The following is a 15,922-nucleotide window of genomic DNA, read 5'->3' as shown; positions in this document are numbered from 1 at the left end:
TTACCAATGTCTAGACTGGATTTCTGATTAATGTATTGTAATTTTCATTGAAAAAAACTGCTTTTCTTTCAAAAATAAGTACATTTCTAAGTGACCTCAAACTTTTGAACGAGTATAAATATCAGGACATAAACACGGAGGATGATCAGAGATAGAATTCCAAAGAACACTACAACACTTCAAACCCTTCAATTTCCCACGGGCATTGGACAGACATTTCCCAACTATGAAGTTGTGCTCAGAATTCGTCTGACTACCCCAATGACTATGGTGTCAGCAGAGAGCAGCTTTTAAAAACTGAAACAATTTGTCGGTTTTTTGAGTACATCAGAGTCTCAGGGCAGACTGTGTGGAGCTGAATCCTCTATTTAAACAGGTGTTGCGTCTAAGACGAGGTATATAGCTCTAGCTACTAAGGCTGGTGCAAAGAAAGCAAGAAAAGTGAATTCCATGAAATTCAAGCCGTATCGATCCTCGTGTATGATGGGGTGTAAATGATATTCTTGGTAAAAAAATCTGGGGGTGGCAAGTAATCTTTTCAGAAAAAACAGAATTTTGAAGTTAAAAGTCATAAATTTACAAGAAAAAAACTGAGATATGGATTAGTTTACAAGAATTATTTTTCCATCAACCACATCGGTTTACATTGCAAGGTTGAATCCGCCTCTTTGCTCCACAGAGGTCACCAGAAATGCTGAACGCACACGTTAGTGAGGAGAAGCAACAGAGCTTGTGCCAGTATGGTGATTCTGGACTAAAATCACAAGTATTGACCTACACCTAAATCTAACTGCAAAATACAATTTGATTAGGTCACCAATTGCAGGCGTAACACGCGGTGTGATGTTCCAACCATTCAAAGTGAAGCAAAAACTCTATTTTCACTATTACTATTTTTATAAATTTGAGAGTTACAATCTTAAGGTACATCAGGGTATTGTCTGGTAAATGTAATTTCTGAAATTCTGTGTTCTTGATGTTTTCTTGGCATATAACTCATTTATTCTCAACTGTTTTTTCTCTGTTTTTGTGATACACTGCCGTTATAATCTGACTCTGTGTTGTTTAGTAGCTGCATGTCAGAATCCAGTTTAGGACTTTGATATTCTGCTTACATGGTGAATACTGCTTCAGGAAAGAAAGATGAAATTATTCCAAACTGACATACAGTAAACTTGGCAGACAGTAACACTGGTTAGTCTGTGGCACTGTGGGCAAAATAAAATTAAACTGCTATGCATAGTCTGTCATGTGCACTGTGTGTACTTAAATGCCATGTGATATGTACACAATCGAAAGAGAGTAGAAGGAACTTTGGGGAGCCTCAGGCTGCCCTAGTCAGTTAATCCATCCCTGGTGGCTGACAGGTCTTTCCCCGCGGAAGGCTTTTACAACGCTATATTATTTGAAGCGAAAACAGCGAGTTACTACCAATAAACTCCACATTAAGGAACTGAATGATCGGGAATTTGATAGCAGGAACAGTAGAAGCACTCCTGGTTGAGCAAACAAAGAAAAGAGTTCCACCCACAGACAGAAAAACTTCAGAAAATCCGAGAAGAAAAATCACAGTTCCGCCCACCCACTCTGTTGTGACAGGTGATCTTTGATAAGTGCACTTCAGAAACATTGCAGTAGACATACTTAGCAATAAAGTTTGATAGCACAAAAATACAGAAGAAACTGTTGACCTGCTGTATGAGAAGGTTGCAGGTCTCCTGCAGCAGAACGATGAGACGCGCTGGGGTGCTGTAGTATCGAGAGTTGGTCCACACCAGGCATACTGTGTGCATCAAAGGGCCGATTTGACCCTTTACATCAGGAAAATCTACGTTCTCCATGTCTTCAAACAGAGACTGAAGGGGCCTCAGGTAGGTGCAAATATCCTTTGCCTCCTCCAGAGCTGGTAAGTGAAGATGTGATTGTAGTCATTTTAAATTTAAAATACAGTTGAAAAAGTAAATGATGATAAATCATTCTAAATCACATGTAAACCCTACAAAAACACACACTGTTTCATTATGTTTTGTCTCTCTTATCAGAAAAATAGATGGCGCCATTACCTCCAAGTACATCCTGCTGCATGTTTGTGAACGCCGGGGAGTAGCTGCTCTCCACGGCATCCAACACCATTGCCATTTTAATCACCTTCGAGGATTGTAACTGGGAGTGGATGCACTCCAAATCTGCACATCTACAAGGAGAAAAAAGGTGGAAAACAAAAAGATTGCTGTCACAATTGTAGAACGGTATTTAATTAGATTGCATCAGCTTTTCACAAGTCTTTACTAAGTCTGACGTGTTTGTGTGAAGCTCTCCAGTGACCTACTGAAATAAACCATTAAAACGTGAAGAATGTCTGAACATTAATGAGTAAATAGGTCACTAAAAGATTCTGCAGTGCTGTTTAAGCAATATAAACGGAAGTCACTGCAACAAGCAAGAACAACAGTTCAGGGATGAAATATATGTCAAACATTTTTGTTTTTATCCGGTTATTTTTCCTTGCCAAGAAAACAGGCCCGAAAGAGCTTCTACAGGAGCAGTTGTTGTGGTCTGACCATATAAAAAGCTTCACATTGCAAGTTTCTGTAACGGGACATGGTTTATTTAGTATTCTGTGGAAGAACTACTTTGTAAAGTGCAAATGCATTTAATTCAGTGATGTGTATATTCTGTTTTCCACTTCAGTTATGACTAAGATTAAGTATTTTGTTTAAGATATACTTTTTTACCACCATTGGGAAATCTGTCCCCATGGTGGACTCCAGACTGCAATAACATATTAATTAATGGAGTACCTAAGAAATGAAACATAAACCAGCTGCCTAACAACATAAATCCAACAGCATAAACAGTCAAGTGTTCAGTAAGAGGTAATCTCTCTTAGCGAGCCCATTCTGCAGCATAGAATGTCCTTGCTGCACTTAATTATCATTTGCTATAGGAAAACAAAAAGGTCTGGCTAAGCAAAGGATGTAGCTTTGGTGTTCCCTCAAAACACCCTGTGACAGAGGAACTATTTTGGTAAACATTTGCATGCAGAGAGCTGAGAAGTGTCATTAAAATAATACATTGACTAAAAGAAAAATAGCATGGCAAATTTGAAAACAGGAACATGTAAATAGCAGAAGGAAAGAAGAAAGCTCCATGAAATGCATCACTAACAGCCGACATCTGGTGAGTCAGACTGATCAAGATGTTCCTCTAATTAGCTTTACTTTTATTCTTCAGTTTGAACAGGTCATATGATAACTTAATGCTAGCTTGTCGTAAGCTGACATTGGTTTTGTTAGGTAGTTAGCTATGAAGAGTTTCACGTGGCAGTCATTGCAGGTAAACTTTTAGTTACAACTATCCCAAACCACTGCATGGGCTAGTATGTGTGTTACATGCTGCTTTAACTCTTTAAGCACAAGAGTTTTTTTTAAATGCTACCTGAAAATCACTAATTCAATCAGTACCAGCTCCATAACTGTAAGGCGTAGCTTTGTGCTCCATGTATGAGAGACACTTGGGAGAATTCTGAAGTACAATAAACCCACTGTTCATAATTCACAAAGTACATGCATGAACGCACTTAAGACATTAAGGATTCAGAGAAATCCAGCCACTCTGACCACATTTGTAGGTGGAGAAGGGCACATAGGGCCACATTCTTTTAGTGGTATGTACATGAAGGTGTCTTTATTAAAGGACCGGCCACTCAACTGACTTCATCTGCAAAAACAGAAGTGCATACTGATTCTCACCCTCAAGCGAGGTGCAGGAGTGCATTGTTGCTTCCATTTAAACAACAGTGCATTGGGTCTGTGCAACTAGAGAGGATTTACATGCTTATTTACACATAGAAAGGCATAGAGCGATCAGAATTGGCCTCTCATGACACATGTGGATTTGCATTCTAATGTCAGGTGTGAATTGAAGTACTTATGGTTGTCCACTTGAGAACAGATCAACCCAGATGCATGTTAATGTCTGGTGTAAACAGTCAAAAGGGATATGTACTTGTCAATTAAAAACTTAGTTTCAAAGTCTGAACAAAACAATGGCTGATGTAAACAGAGTGGACAAACCTAACGACAAATGTTCAAGTAAAAAACAAATGAAAAATAAACAAGTTTTTTTCTCATTATTTCAGCTGAAACACTAACGGTAAAAGTAGAGAACATTGGCCTCATAAGATAAAATTCTGCTATGTAAGGAGATTCATTTCCACAAAAAAATAAAGAGAGCACAAGGCTGCAAATTACATTTTTCACTTGACAGCACAGGTGTTCTGAAACCGGAATAATTAGTAGCACCAGCAAAAACTTACAAAAGAATTCAACTTTGAGATTCTGTAGGGATATGTGCTATTTTGTCACAGTTGAGACACTAAAGCAAATGCTTCCCAGAAGTTGCCAATGGCTACTCTGTGTGTGTAATAACAGAGGTGCAGACCTGTTCTTCCAGAAGAGCAGCTCTGTGTGAGGTGTGGGGTTTCTGCCTTCCAGCAGAGCCTCGGAGGAGTCAATCTTGAGGATGGCACGGATCTGATGGCTCCACTCAATCACTGCAGACTCCAAGGAGTGAATAATGCTCTTATCCACTATTTCCCCCCTGTGATGTTTCACAAGTAAACCATTTTAGAATATATGAGTGCAGCAAATGATGCATTGACATGATCCCTCATCCCACAGCCGTTTGCTTACCTTTTGTCTGTCTCCAGGGCGGCTTGCTCGATTCTCTCTGAACCTGCAGGAAGAGGCAGCAGAGTCTTGCCTTGGACTTGGCCTGACATCACAGAAACACTGGTCTTGAGGGAGTGGACATGGCGCTTGATGTCCTGTGACACAGCCTGTGGCCACTGAGTGTGGTTCCTACTGTTTGAGAGCAATGGGACTACAACCTGAGAGAAGTGGAAGGAAACAGGATTTTTTTTTCAATGTGGGTAATGTTGCAAGAAGAGGTTTAGACAGCATGGTGAGACATGTAAAGAGCAAAAAATTACTCTGGTAAAATAAATGAAATAAAAAATATGTGCTGAAAAATAGGGGGGCATTTTTCTGTAGTCTCCAAACAAACAGTCTCCAAAGCGGAAAAACAAAAATTATAAAAAAATGATAAACTTGATAAAAACCCTCTTAAATAATTATATCCAGTATCAGTTACTATGTTGCTAAGCTGTGCTGCCTTCATGGCAGACCATTCACCCTCTTCTCTTCCACCACTTTCACATACACAATATATATTTAACTGGCCATCAGATCAGAGCTCTAGTAGGAAGTCACAAAGTTAACAGCAAATACAGATGACTTTTAAAAGATACTTTCAGCCACAGTTCCTTAATTTATAGTTCCACAGTCATTAATACTGAACATCCAAAATTAACAGCGCATTGAGGCCTTCTTCTGTATTTACCTTAATTTCTTGAATTTCATCATTCATCTTTTGTCCAATCAAATCTGAAACCATCTGCTGCATTATTTTGAGGGGTGTCTCCTTATACAGCACAAGATAAATTTCATAAGGAACAAATCCCAGATAGCAAACTATGGGTGAATCAATGTTGAATCTATGTTGAGACCTAACGTAGAAATTATACAGAAAGCACAAGGTTGATAAAATGTTGAGTCAACATAAATCACACTTTATTAGGGTTAAGAAGGTTGAATAGCCCTGTGGCAGACTGGCGACCTGTCCTGGGTGTCCCCTGCCTTCGCCCAAGTCAGCTGGGATAGGCTCCAGCACCCCCCGCGACCCTAATGAGGATAAAGCGGTGTATAGAGGATGGATGGATGGAAGGTTGAATAGTGGTTACGGTTGAAGATTGATGGTTGGATCAACGTTGATTCAACAGCATTTTGTCAACATTGAAGTTTGTGTTTAAAAGATACCATTGAATCAACATTGTATTTTGGTTTAATTAAAATGTTTGACAGGTCAATGTTTAATTAATGTTAAATCTATGTTTGCAAACATGTAATCCATGTAAGCAAACGTTGACTCAACATTTTATCAACCTTGCGCTTTCTGTATAATTTCTATATTAGGTCTCAACATAGATTCAACATTGATTCACCCATAGTTTGCTATCTGGGAACTCTGATGAGGTGATGGCTTGATAACCATTTCAGCTACATCTAGGGCTGGGCGATAAATCGGTTTTATCGATTAATTCGAGTTCATATTTAATGTCGATATGTTTTAATGAAAATCGATTTTCTCTTCAACATCCGCCACCAACGCCTGCCGGCTGGGCTCCCATAGTTCACAGCGCACGCCCGGCTCCCCAACATGGCGGCGAGCGGTGCAGATCTTACTCCGAAGAAAGAAAATGTATCTCCAGTCATTATTACTCCGCCAAGGAATGGCGGAGTTATGGGACCATCAACGTACGTCTGTCTGTGTGAAACATTACTCAAAAACAGACCAACAGAGCTGGATGAAATTTCAGGGAAGGTCAGAAATGGCACAAGGACCAAGTGATTAGATTTTGGCAATGATGCGGTTTATAATCTGGATCCATGGTTTTGTTCGGGATTTCCCATTGGGAGATACATAGCTGCAGACATGGTGTCACTGTAACCATGAAGTGAACACTGTCAGTTTCCCACTGACGATCACATGATTGCGATCCTACTACAAATTGACCATTATTTGTCAGTTGGAAATCATACAAGGAACAAATGATTAAAATGTAGGGTGTTTATGAGTCCCATCAATTCCTGCCGCCCGCTACATATTTAGGTCATGATGTAGCAAACCCCAGCCAGACACCTTAAGTTCAGCCATCAGCCTTACTGTGAACACAAATTCACCTTTCTGTCCTTCACTCATTTCTTCACCGTGAGACTTTGTCATCATTCCAGCTGCTTCCAACTTTAGACACATCCTTTGCTAAACAGCAACAGCGTGGAACCATTTTCTTTCATCTTTTTGTGAATTTTCAGACTTTCGCCCACATCTTCATCATGTCAAGAAACTTCTGAAAGAATCACTTCATGTGCCATTGGAATGGTTACATAATAAAAGCCTGTAGCATTCAATATATGCTTTCAAAATAAAAGCCTGGAGGGAACGCTTATTTAACATGAGCAAAACAAAGGCTTTCCAAAATTGATGAACTGATCAACAGACCTTTAAAAGAGAAATTTACACATGATTCGGTATAAATACATGACATGCACATGCATAGCACATGTCTGTACTCAGCACAGGGTAATTGCTTATTGAAGATTTCATATGTCGGAAATGATACGTCAACTGAGCATCCTTGGCGGAGTACTGCACTCTCTGAGTGATATTCTTGTTTGCAATTGGTTCGGGTTATGTGGCATCACTTGTTTTGAACAATTTCTTTGTCATCTGCAAATTGATTTTAGCTAGTGGGTAAAAAAAAAAATCAAAAAAATCGAATAAATCGTAAATCGGGTTTTTTTGTGAAAAAATCAGAGTTTTTTTTTTAGGCCATATCGCCTAGCCCTAGTTATATCTATTACTTACAGAATTTGTCTAAATTTGTCTAATATATACACTTCCACCTATTTCAGCCATTGTACTACCACTTTGAACCATTCATCACATTTAGTCATTTAAACCATTGTTCACCAATTAGGGCCAACAATTTTACTTTAAGCCATTTCAAGCATTTGCCATTTATGCTTACAAATCCAACCATTAGACATTGGAACTGTTAACCACTGAACATTTTGAAGCATTATGGCAGTTTCTATTGACTGTCTTACTTCAACCCATTTCTGTCAAGCTACCAGAATACTAAACTGCTGATCTGGTTTTTGGACCCTGGAGAAACGCTCTCTCATTTCGCTATGATAACATTAAAGCTGATTTGATTTTTTTTAAATTTCAGCCATTACATTAACAATTCTAAACATTTAGACATTACTTCTAGTATTTTCAACCATAGCATTACTTGTAGCTAACTATTTTCAGCATTTAGCCACACGTTTTAACTACTTTAACCATTTAGTCTTTGTGTGTGTGTGTGTGTGTGTGTGTGTGTGTGTGTGTGTGTGTGTGTGTGTGTGTGTGTGTGTGTGTGTGTGTGTGTGATTTCAGCCATTACCCAATACTTGTTCCAAACAATTTTACTTTTAGCCATTTCTAGCATTAGCTATTACTTTAGATATTTACCAGTGACAATGGTAAATATCTAAAGTAATAGCTATTTGATGGCCATGGTCCACTGTCAAATTAAAGCATATAGCCACTACCTTTAGCCAGTTCAACTATAGCCATTATTTACAGATAACTACTTCTCTAATATTTACACTTGCACCCATTTCAAGCATTGTACTACCACTTTTAAACATTTTGATGTTACTTCTTGTGATTTTAACCAATTAGTCAATACTCCTGGCTCATAAATTTTACTACAAGCCAGTTTCAGTCATTGCAGTAACAATTTTAAATCTTTAGCCTTTACTTTCATTGATTTTAACGCTAGTCATTTCTTATAGCTAAATATTACCAGCATTTAGCTGTAAGCTTTAACCACTTAAACCATTTAGCCAAATTGTTTTAGTTATTTGGACCATTAGCTATTACTAAAAAGAAATAATTTTGCTTTTGGCCATATCTAGGATAAGCATTAGCTTATCCTAGATATTACTTTAGCTATTTATCATTGACCTTGTCAAATTCATCCATCTGAAGATTAGCTATTTACCATTAACCTTTTCAAATTCAACCATTTGTTCTTTAGTTATAAGCAGTTCAACTATTAGTCATTATTTGCAGCAAACAGTTTTAGCCATTTCACTACAGTTTTATAGACTATAAGTGGCTGCTAATATAACGGTTTAAACGTTATTTAGCTCTTTCACTCATCTATTCATTTTACCTGATTGCTTTGCCATTACCTTGTACTTAAATCATTTCCCCATCACTGGTATTTCAACCCCCCACATTTAGATGCGTATCTTTGACAATTTAACCAAATGTTTAGGTCTTGCCAATATTTGTGCTGTTGATTTTTTTTATTTGCTAACTGCATCGTTAGATCCGCTTGGCAACTGCAGATACTGAAAATGTCAGTTGGAAATGGGAAGTCCTGGTGTCCTAAGTTTAATATTTTGTCTCTGAAATGTGCAGGAGTAGAAGAATAAAGCAGTAGTACATGAAACCATGGGTTTCGGTATTCGAAAACCATGGGTGGGTGGGTGTTTTATTGGGTTACTGACAAAGTGCCGGTCTTTATCTAACTTTAAGCCTCCACTCGCTCCAACCCGCCCTCCATGTAGCTAACAATAATTAACGTGTTCTGCTCTGCTGCTCACCTCCTCAACTAGAGCAGAAAACTGGTCCAGTGGAGCGTAAGACAGGTCCCCGTAGACCAGTTTCTCTTTCATGGATTGTGGACTCAGAGCCGTTTCGTCCAGTTTCAGAAAGTATACGGTTTTGTGCTTGGAGTTGGCAGCGAAGAAGGCGGCGGGCTGCAGCTGCCCCGCCGCGGTCACAGACATCAGCAGGAGCCTCTGTTTGGGGTTGTCCACAAACTCCTGCAGCAGCTGCAGGTTGTTCTCGCTGGACACGCATTTCTGCCATTTGTCTCGTTTCAGTTTGAAAGTCCTCAGCACACAGTCCGATATGAAGTCCAGTCTGGGGTCGTCGTCGACAGGTGAGTCCTCCATGTCTGCTATCTCGGTCAGAGTGGATGAACTGATTGTGTCGCGGCCTCCATAGCAACCAGTGTTAGCATTGATCAGGCAGTTGCTATGGGAATGTGACCAAGGACCAGGACCTTCTGCCCGTCCACTGCAGACTGACACCTATTGTTCCATGTCAGGCTTTTGTTTTAGTTTCAAGGCAAAGTTGTTGTCAACGTGTGACAAGTAATACAACTGAAGGTATAAGGGACCATTTATATTATAATTAGAATGAGGTGTGACAGAAAGTTAAAGGCCCCCTCCACTCCAAAATTATGTTTGCAATTTGTTTCTTAATTTTGATATTTGCACATTTTCTACACAGTATGTGCTGTTTTGTTATACAGGATCAGCCGCAACATTATGATCACTGACAGGTGACGTGAATAACATCAGTCATCATGTTATGATGCAACGTTCTGCTGTAAAACCTTGAGTGACGGCTTCGTTTAGATGCCCGACCTCTGGAGGAAGATGTTGGGGCGTCTGGGACATACTCTTCGTCAGAGGAGTCATGCAATTCTGAACTCTAGATAGAAATAAATAAACAATGTAACACATATACACGCGTAAATGCACTAAGTTTGATAAACAACGTCATCGAGAGGGATACACGAGTGTAATCACATATTGAAACTTTACTCGTTCGTCCTAGCAGATTCATGTTATTTTGGTATTAGGACAAGTTAGACTCAATACAGCATTCTAACGTAATTCCTTTATTATTTACTAAATGTACTAAATGTAGAAGAGGGGAAAACAGCAAAACAGGCGAGATGCTGCAGCACTCCGGGCACTTCTCTCATGTACTGCGCGCGTGCACAAATAAAGGGGCGAAATTAGAGGGAGGGCGGGTGGGACCAACAGTGTTTTGGGAGACGCTGCAATTCAAACTCCGGACAGCAGCTTTAAGGAGCAAATGTAGGTAGGCAGCAGTCCAAGTATTGCCGTGTATATGAAAATATACCAATGATGGACCCTTCTGGTGGCTAGAGCTGGCCATCCCATCCAAGAGTATAACTCACAGTGGTGTGTGGACATAATGCACCCCAACACATCGCAAAAAGATGATGTTATATATTCTGACTGTTATATTTAAAGGCCCATCTAGGGACAAGAGTTGGAAACTAGCATTTGCTATAAACTCTCTGTGCAGCACATCAGATTCATGCTAAGTAATGGCATGATGTTAAACTGCATCGTCCCTATCAAATAAATAAATTCAATTCAATTCAACACTGCTCTGAAGTGGCCCGAGGAACATGACAGAGCTAAGGTGTTTACCTGGTTTCCACACTTCCCAGATCCATATCTTATCAAGCATTCATGGGATGTGCCAGGATAAGCCTGACCTAGGTAGGTGCCATCCTGCAACCCACAGAACCCACAGAATTTACTGCCACCATCCCAGTGCCAGAGGTCCATGTCCCACTGGGTTAGAGGAGTTTGAGCAGCACAAAGTTGACCAACACAATGTTAGGCAGGTGGTCACAATGTTGTGCCTGATCGGTGTGTGTTTCTGTTGAATTAGACAAAGTTTCCTTGTGCTCATCTTAAATCTCTTTAAAGCTGCTGTCCGGAGTTTCCGTTTGTTTTCAATTTATGTATCATTTTTTAACAAAGCTTAAATGTGTTAGTCTAGTTCGATACTATAATATAAAGTTAGTATAACGCGATATGAAAATTTATTCCTGAGCTCCGCCTTCCTCTCATAGACCCCCATGTTATTCCAAAAAGCGCCGGTTGCTGCCGACCAATCAAGTTCGAGCTTCAGCTTTGTCATGCTGTCAATCAACGGTTACGCGCACAGCAAGCAAGCCCATGCAGAGGTGGGCGAGCTCCGCACTACGCAACCGCGAGCACATTTGTTTTGCTTGTGGAGGAGAGAGCATCAGGGATCAGCAACTTCCAGAAAAGTTACCAATCCCACGGCTTGTCAGGCCAAGAGACTGCAGGACGTTTTTTGGCTCGGGGTGCTCGCGTCGCTCCCCGACCACGGCCTCCATAGCCCGCCTGATGACTTCGTTTAGATGCCCGACCTCTGGAGGAAGATGTTGGGGCGTCTGGGACATACTCTTCGTCAGAGGAGTCATGCAATTCTGAACTCTAGATAGAAATAAATAAACAATGTAACACATATACACGCGTAAATGCACTAAGTTTGATAAACAACGTCATCGAGAGGGATACACGAGTGTAATCACATATTGAAACTTTACTCGTTTGTCCTAGCAGATTCGTGTTATTTTGGTATTAGGACAAGTTAGACTCAATACAGCATTCTAACGTAATTCCTTTATTATTTACTAAATGTACTAAATGCAGAAGAGGGGAAAACAGCAAAACAGGCAAGATGCTGCAGCACTCCGGGCACTCCTCTCATGTACTGCGCGCGTGCACAAATAAAGGGGCGAAATCAGAGGGAGGGAGGGTGGGACCACCAGTGTTTTGGGAGACGCTGCGATTCAAACTCCGGACAGCAGCTTTAAAGACCCCATCCAGCTTTATTTCACAAACAAGGAATTTGACTGTTTTCCTTGCTCTCACCGTACTAACACAAAAAACAAATACACATTTATTTGAACAAGGGTGACAGTTTAAACACAGAAATGAGTGTTTAACTATTATGTACAGCTATAGATATGTGTAAAAGAGTATAATAAAAGCGGACCAAAGTTTGGCTCCAGTTATGATCAAGTTTTTGGAGTATTCTTGTTATGTTTTGACAATGAAACCGTTTAATACTGTTTTTAGAAATGTGGGTAAGACCATGACTTGGTTTCAAGAGCCTGGACATATAATTGTAAAAATGGGCTAGAACTTTCAGGTTTCTATCTCACGTTTGTGAAAGTTACATCCAGGTCCTTGACTGGCATCTAAACAAGTTGTGATTGTTGCAGATCTAGCTGCTGCATACTCATGCACATACATCATTCTGCACAGTGAGGCTCAAACATAAGTACAGATCTTACAGTAAGTCACGCATCAGGTGTCACCACTCTGCTTCATTACTTTACACAGATCATTTTAGGTTTGATACATCTAAGTATGGCTGCACAGTGTGTTGGTGGTTAGCACTGTTGCCCTGAAACTAGAAGATCCCCGGTTTGCATCCCAGACTGGGTCTAGGGTCTTTCTGCATGGAGTGTGCATGTTGTCCCGGTGCACGTGTGGGTTTTCTCTGGGTATCTGACTTCCTCCCACAGTCCAAAAACATGCTGAGGTTAATTAGTAGTTCTAAATTGTCCGTAGGTGTGAATGCGAGTGTGATTGTCTGTCACTGGTGACCCGTACAGGGTGTCCTATGAGGACCCCAATGAGGATTAAGTGGTCTTTAGAAAATGTATTGTCTATACTTCGATACTTGTTAAAGAGAACATTTGCACATTGATTGTAATTATGTGAACGGGTATCTGCTGTAAAAGAAGAATTAAAATTGCTGCATTTGTTGTGGATGCCTTATAATTAACCAGCTTAGTTACTGAACACATTTTAGATTTATGTATTTTAATATATTTGTTAGTTTAAAAGCTGGATGATAACTGTTTTTGAATGCAACTCATGATCTGCAGTGTTGACAAGATTGCTGGAGACAACTGAAAGGGTTTAGATGCTGAACCAGCGATGGAGAGCAAGTCTCAATTCAGAGGACGATGACAGAGACTGCTACCAAAAGATCTCTCAGAGGAATTACTAAAAAGGTAGGGACATCACACACAAGGCTGCATCCAACAACTATTAACCTAGTTCTGTGATGCAGCAGGAATGTGGTGAAGCAACAAAAGCCTAGACTCAGCTGCTGCAAAGGGCCGGACAAGGTCAGCTGAGAGGATGTCAGATGCGCTCATGTTAACGTAACAATGAAAAGTGCAACATGCCTGCAGCTGGGAACATAGTCAGAAACAGGCAGATTATCTAAAGTAGCAACAGATTGTTCTTGATTTGTTACTAATTAAAACTGATTCAAATTGTCAGGAGTTCTTGAGTGGCAGTCAGGTAATTGTTCTTCACTAACATTATGAAGATAGCTTAAATATATTATGTCAGAAAACTTTTCCTGATGGAAGAGTGCAGGTTGAAATGAGACCACCATGTTGTATGTTTATAGATTCAGAAGTTTTTGATGTGGGAGATAAAGTACATGTGTTTTTAAGTAAAGCCAACTAGTTAGATGGTCTTTGTTTGTGTGTTTTAAAGCATGTCAGACACAAATTAATATTCAAAGCAGAGAATTTTTCCATGTCTTCAAAGATGTCTGGAGAAGATGTTTAAAGTTGCACCCTGTTGGGTTAAATGATGATGAGCACCATTTGTTTTAGAGGTAGGATTTCTATTAATTAAATTACATGCTGAGGACAGAAAATGTTTGTCTCCTAAAAACATCATCATTATCTTCATTAGCACAGTGGGCATGATTTGATTAGATAAAACATTTTCTTAATGCAATAGTGTCTTGTGTTGAAGTTACAGCACTGTTTATTTATTGAGTTTTTTCTGAAATGGTGTAGATCCTGATGGTTTTATAAGGGCTCTGTTGTTAAATGACTGTAACGTGTTTCACTTGGAAAGATGTGTTTGCTGTAACTGGCCATAGGGTGGCAACACTGCACTTAATACATGCTGGAGACCCACTCAAGCACTGTAGAACTGGTCTTTTAACATCAGTACATGCTCCAGATTGGGTGGGTTCCTGGTTTTACTCAGCGAAATTATCTCGGATCTCAGTAAACTTGCCTCTTAGAACTTTCCGCAGGTCTGATCTGAAGCTTCAAAAACTCGACACTGAAATAAACTGTGAAGGTCCAGACTCTGTTATAAGAATCAGTAACAAAGCTCACTCAGCATGCCAAAAAGTGAGTTTAAGGGAAGTCTTCTTGGAAGCGCTCCGTCTGTGTGTTCCTTTTTCTTTGTAAGAAATGATCAAAGCGTCAGCATCGAACCACCATGCAGCTGTTTGATAGGATTTGACGCCAGCAAACTAAACAAGTTCAGAATGTTGGTGTGGGATATGGAACAGGATTATCAGCAGCATGACATCAAATATTTTCTTTGACGTCTTTTGTCTCATGTATTTCCATACTATGGTGGGGCACCTCTAAAGACGGTGTGTGTGGATGAATCTGCATGTGTGTGACCAGACCAGGAGGTGTGAGTCATTCAGACTGTCCAGAAGCAGCAACTAAGGAGGTTCAGTTCCTCTGGATGACTTTGAAGATTGAGATGACAGACCAAAGAGGAGTATTGCAGCCAGACTTTCCATTTCAGAATCAAACAAGCCGCCTGGTCACTGATATGATGGAGCTGCTGGCTACATCCAGCAGGGACACTGGAATACATAAACCAGGAATGTTTGCCTCACGGTGAGCATTCCTTTAGATCAGCGAGAGATTGTCACAGCACAAAGCAGCAGGGGATTGACTGCATTGATGTTGCTGATTAGCTAATATCTGGCTTCGAAGACAGCCACGGGATGTGACAAAAAGAGTTTCATGAAGCATTTTTTTCTGCTCCTTGAAGACAGTTTCAAATATAGTTTGACGTGGAATCAGCAGCACAAAGTTGCAAAGGTGCAGGCAAGACAAAGGTAATGATCATAGACTTCTGCGAATCCAAACCCACTTTTCAGCCAGTAAACACTTGTGGCGTGGATATTCAGATGGTGACATCGTATAAACATTTAGGTGTCCACCTTAATAAGTTGGACTGGTCAGAAAATGTAGACTTCATCTACAAAAAGTGCCAGAGTCGACTGTTTTGCCTCAGAAGACTTTGATCATTAGACATCTGCAGTAAGATGCTGCAGATGTTTTATCAGTCTGTGGTAGCAAGTGTCTTGTTTTATTCTGCAGTCTGCTGGGGAGGCAGTATAAAAAAACAAGGATGCAAGGCTTCTAAACAAACTGATTAAAAACGCTGGCTCTGTGGTTGGAATTAGATTGAACACATTGGAGGATGAGGTGGAGAGACAGGCACTTAGAAAGGTGGAGGCCATTCTGACAAACATGGATCATCCACTTCATATCTGCCTCAATGAACAACAAAACATCAGTGGTGGACGGCTCCAATCCCTGCACTGCAGGACAGAAAGATTCAGAAAATCTTTCTTACCATCGTCAATTAGACTATAATTCTAAAATAAACAGATGAGAACCCAGACAATTATATTTCCCTTTGGGGATTAATAAAGTTATTGTGTTGTATTGTATTGTTTATTTCAGAATTAGTAGGATACTACTGGACAAGGACTAACCACCAATGTATTAGTTTAA

The 15,922-nt window shown here is 40.0% G+C and overlaps 1 protein-coding gene across 1 annotated transcript in view; it reads right to left on the bottom strand.

Moving 5' to 3' along the window:
* dnah9 (dynein, axonemal, heavy chain 9) overlaps positions 1–9,676 on the bottom strand; it is a 213,947-nt gene extending 204,271 nt beyond the window's left edge. The window contains exons 1-5 of the mRNA XM_051939132.1: positions 9,285–9,676; positions 4,695–4,891; positions 4,444–4,602; positions 2,064–2,194; positions 1,692–1,903 (exon numbers count right to left, since the gene is read on the bottom strand). Of these exons, the coding sequence (XP_051795092.1) occupies positions 1,692–1,903; positions 2,064–2,194; positions 4,444–4,602; positions 4,695–4,891; positions 9,285–9,638 (1,053 nt within the window). The 5' untranslated portion in view covers positions 9,639–9,676. The remainder of the gene's footprint in view (positions 1–1,691; positions 1,904–2,063; positions 2,195–4,443; positions 4,603–4,694; positions 4,892–9,284) is intronic.
* Positions 9,677–15,922: the final 6,246 nt, after the last annotated feature.

Source organism: Acanthochromis polyacanthus, chromosome 19 (assembly GCF_021347895.1).
Source record: "Acanthochromis polyacanthus isolate Apoly-LR-REF ecotype Palm Island chromosome 19, KAUST_Apoly_ChrSc, whole genome shotgun sequence".
In the NCBI taxonomy this organism is placed as follows: domain Eukaryota; kingdom Metazoa; phylum Chordata; class Actinopteri; family Pomacentridae; genus Acanthochromis; species Acanthochromis polyacanthus.
The sequence above is the reverse complement of the archived record's forward strand: the minus strand, read 5'-3'. Positions and strand labels throughout refer to the sequence as shown.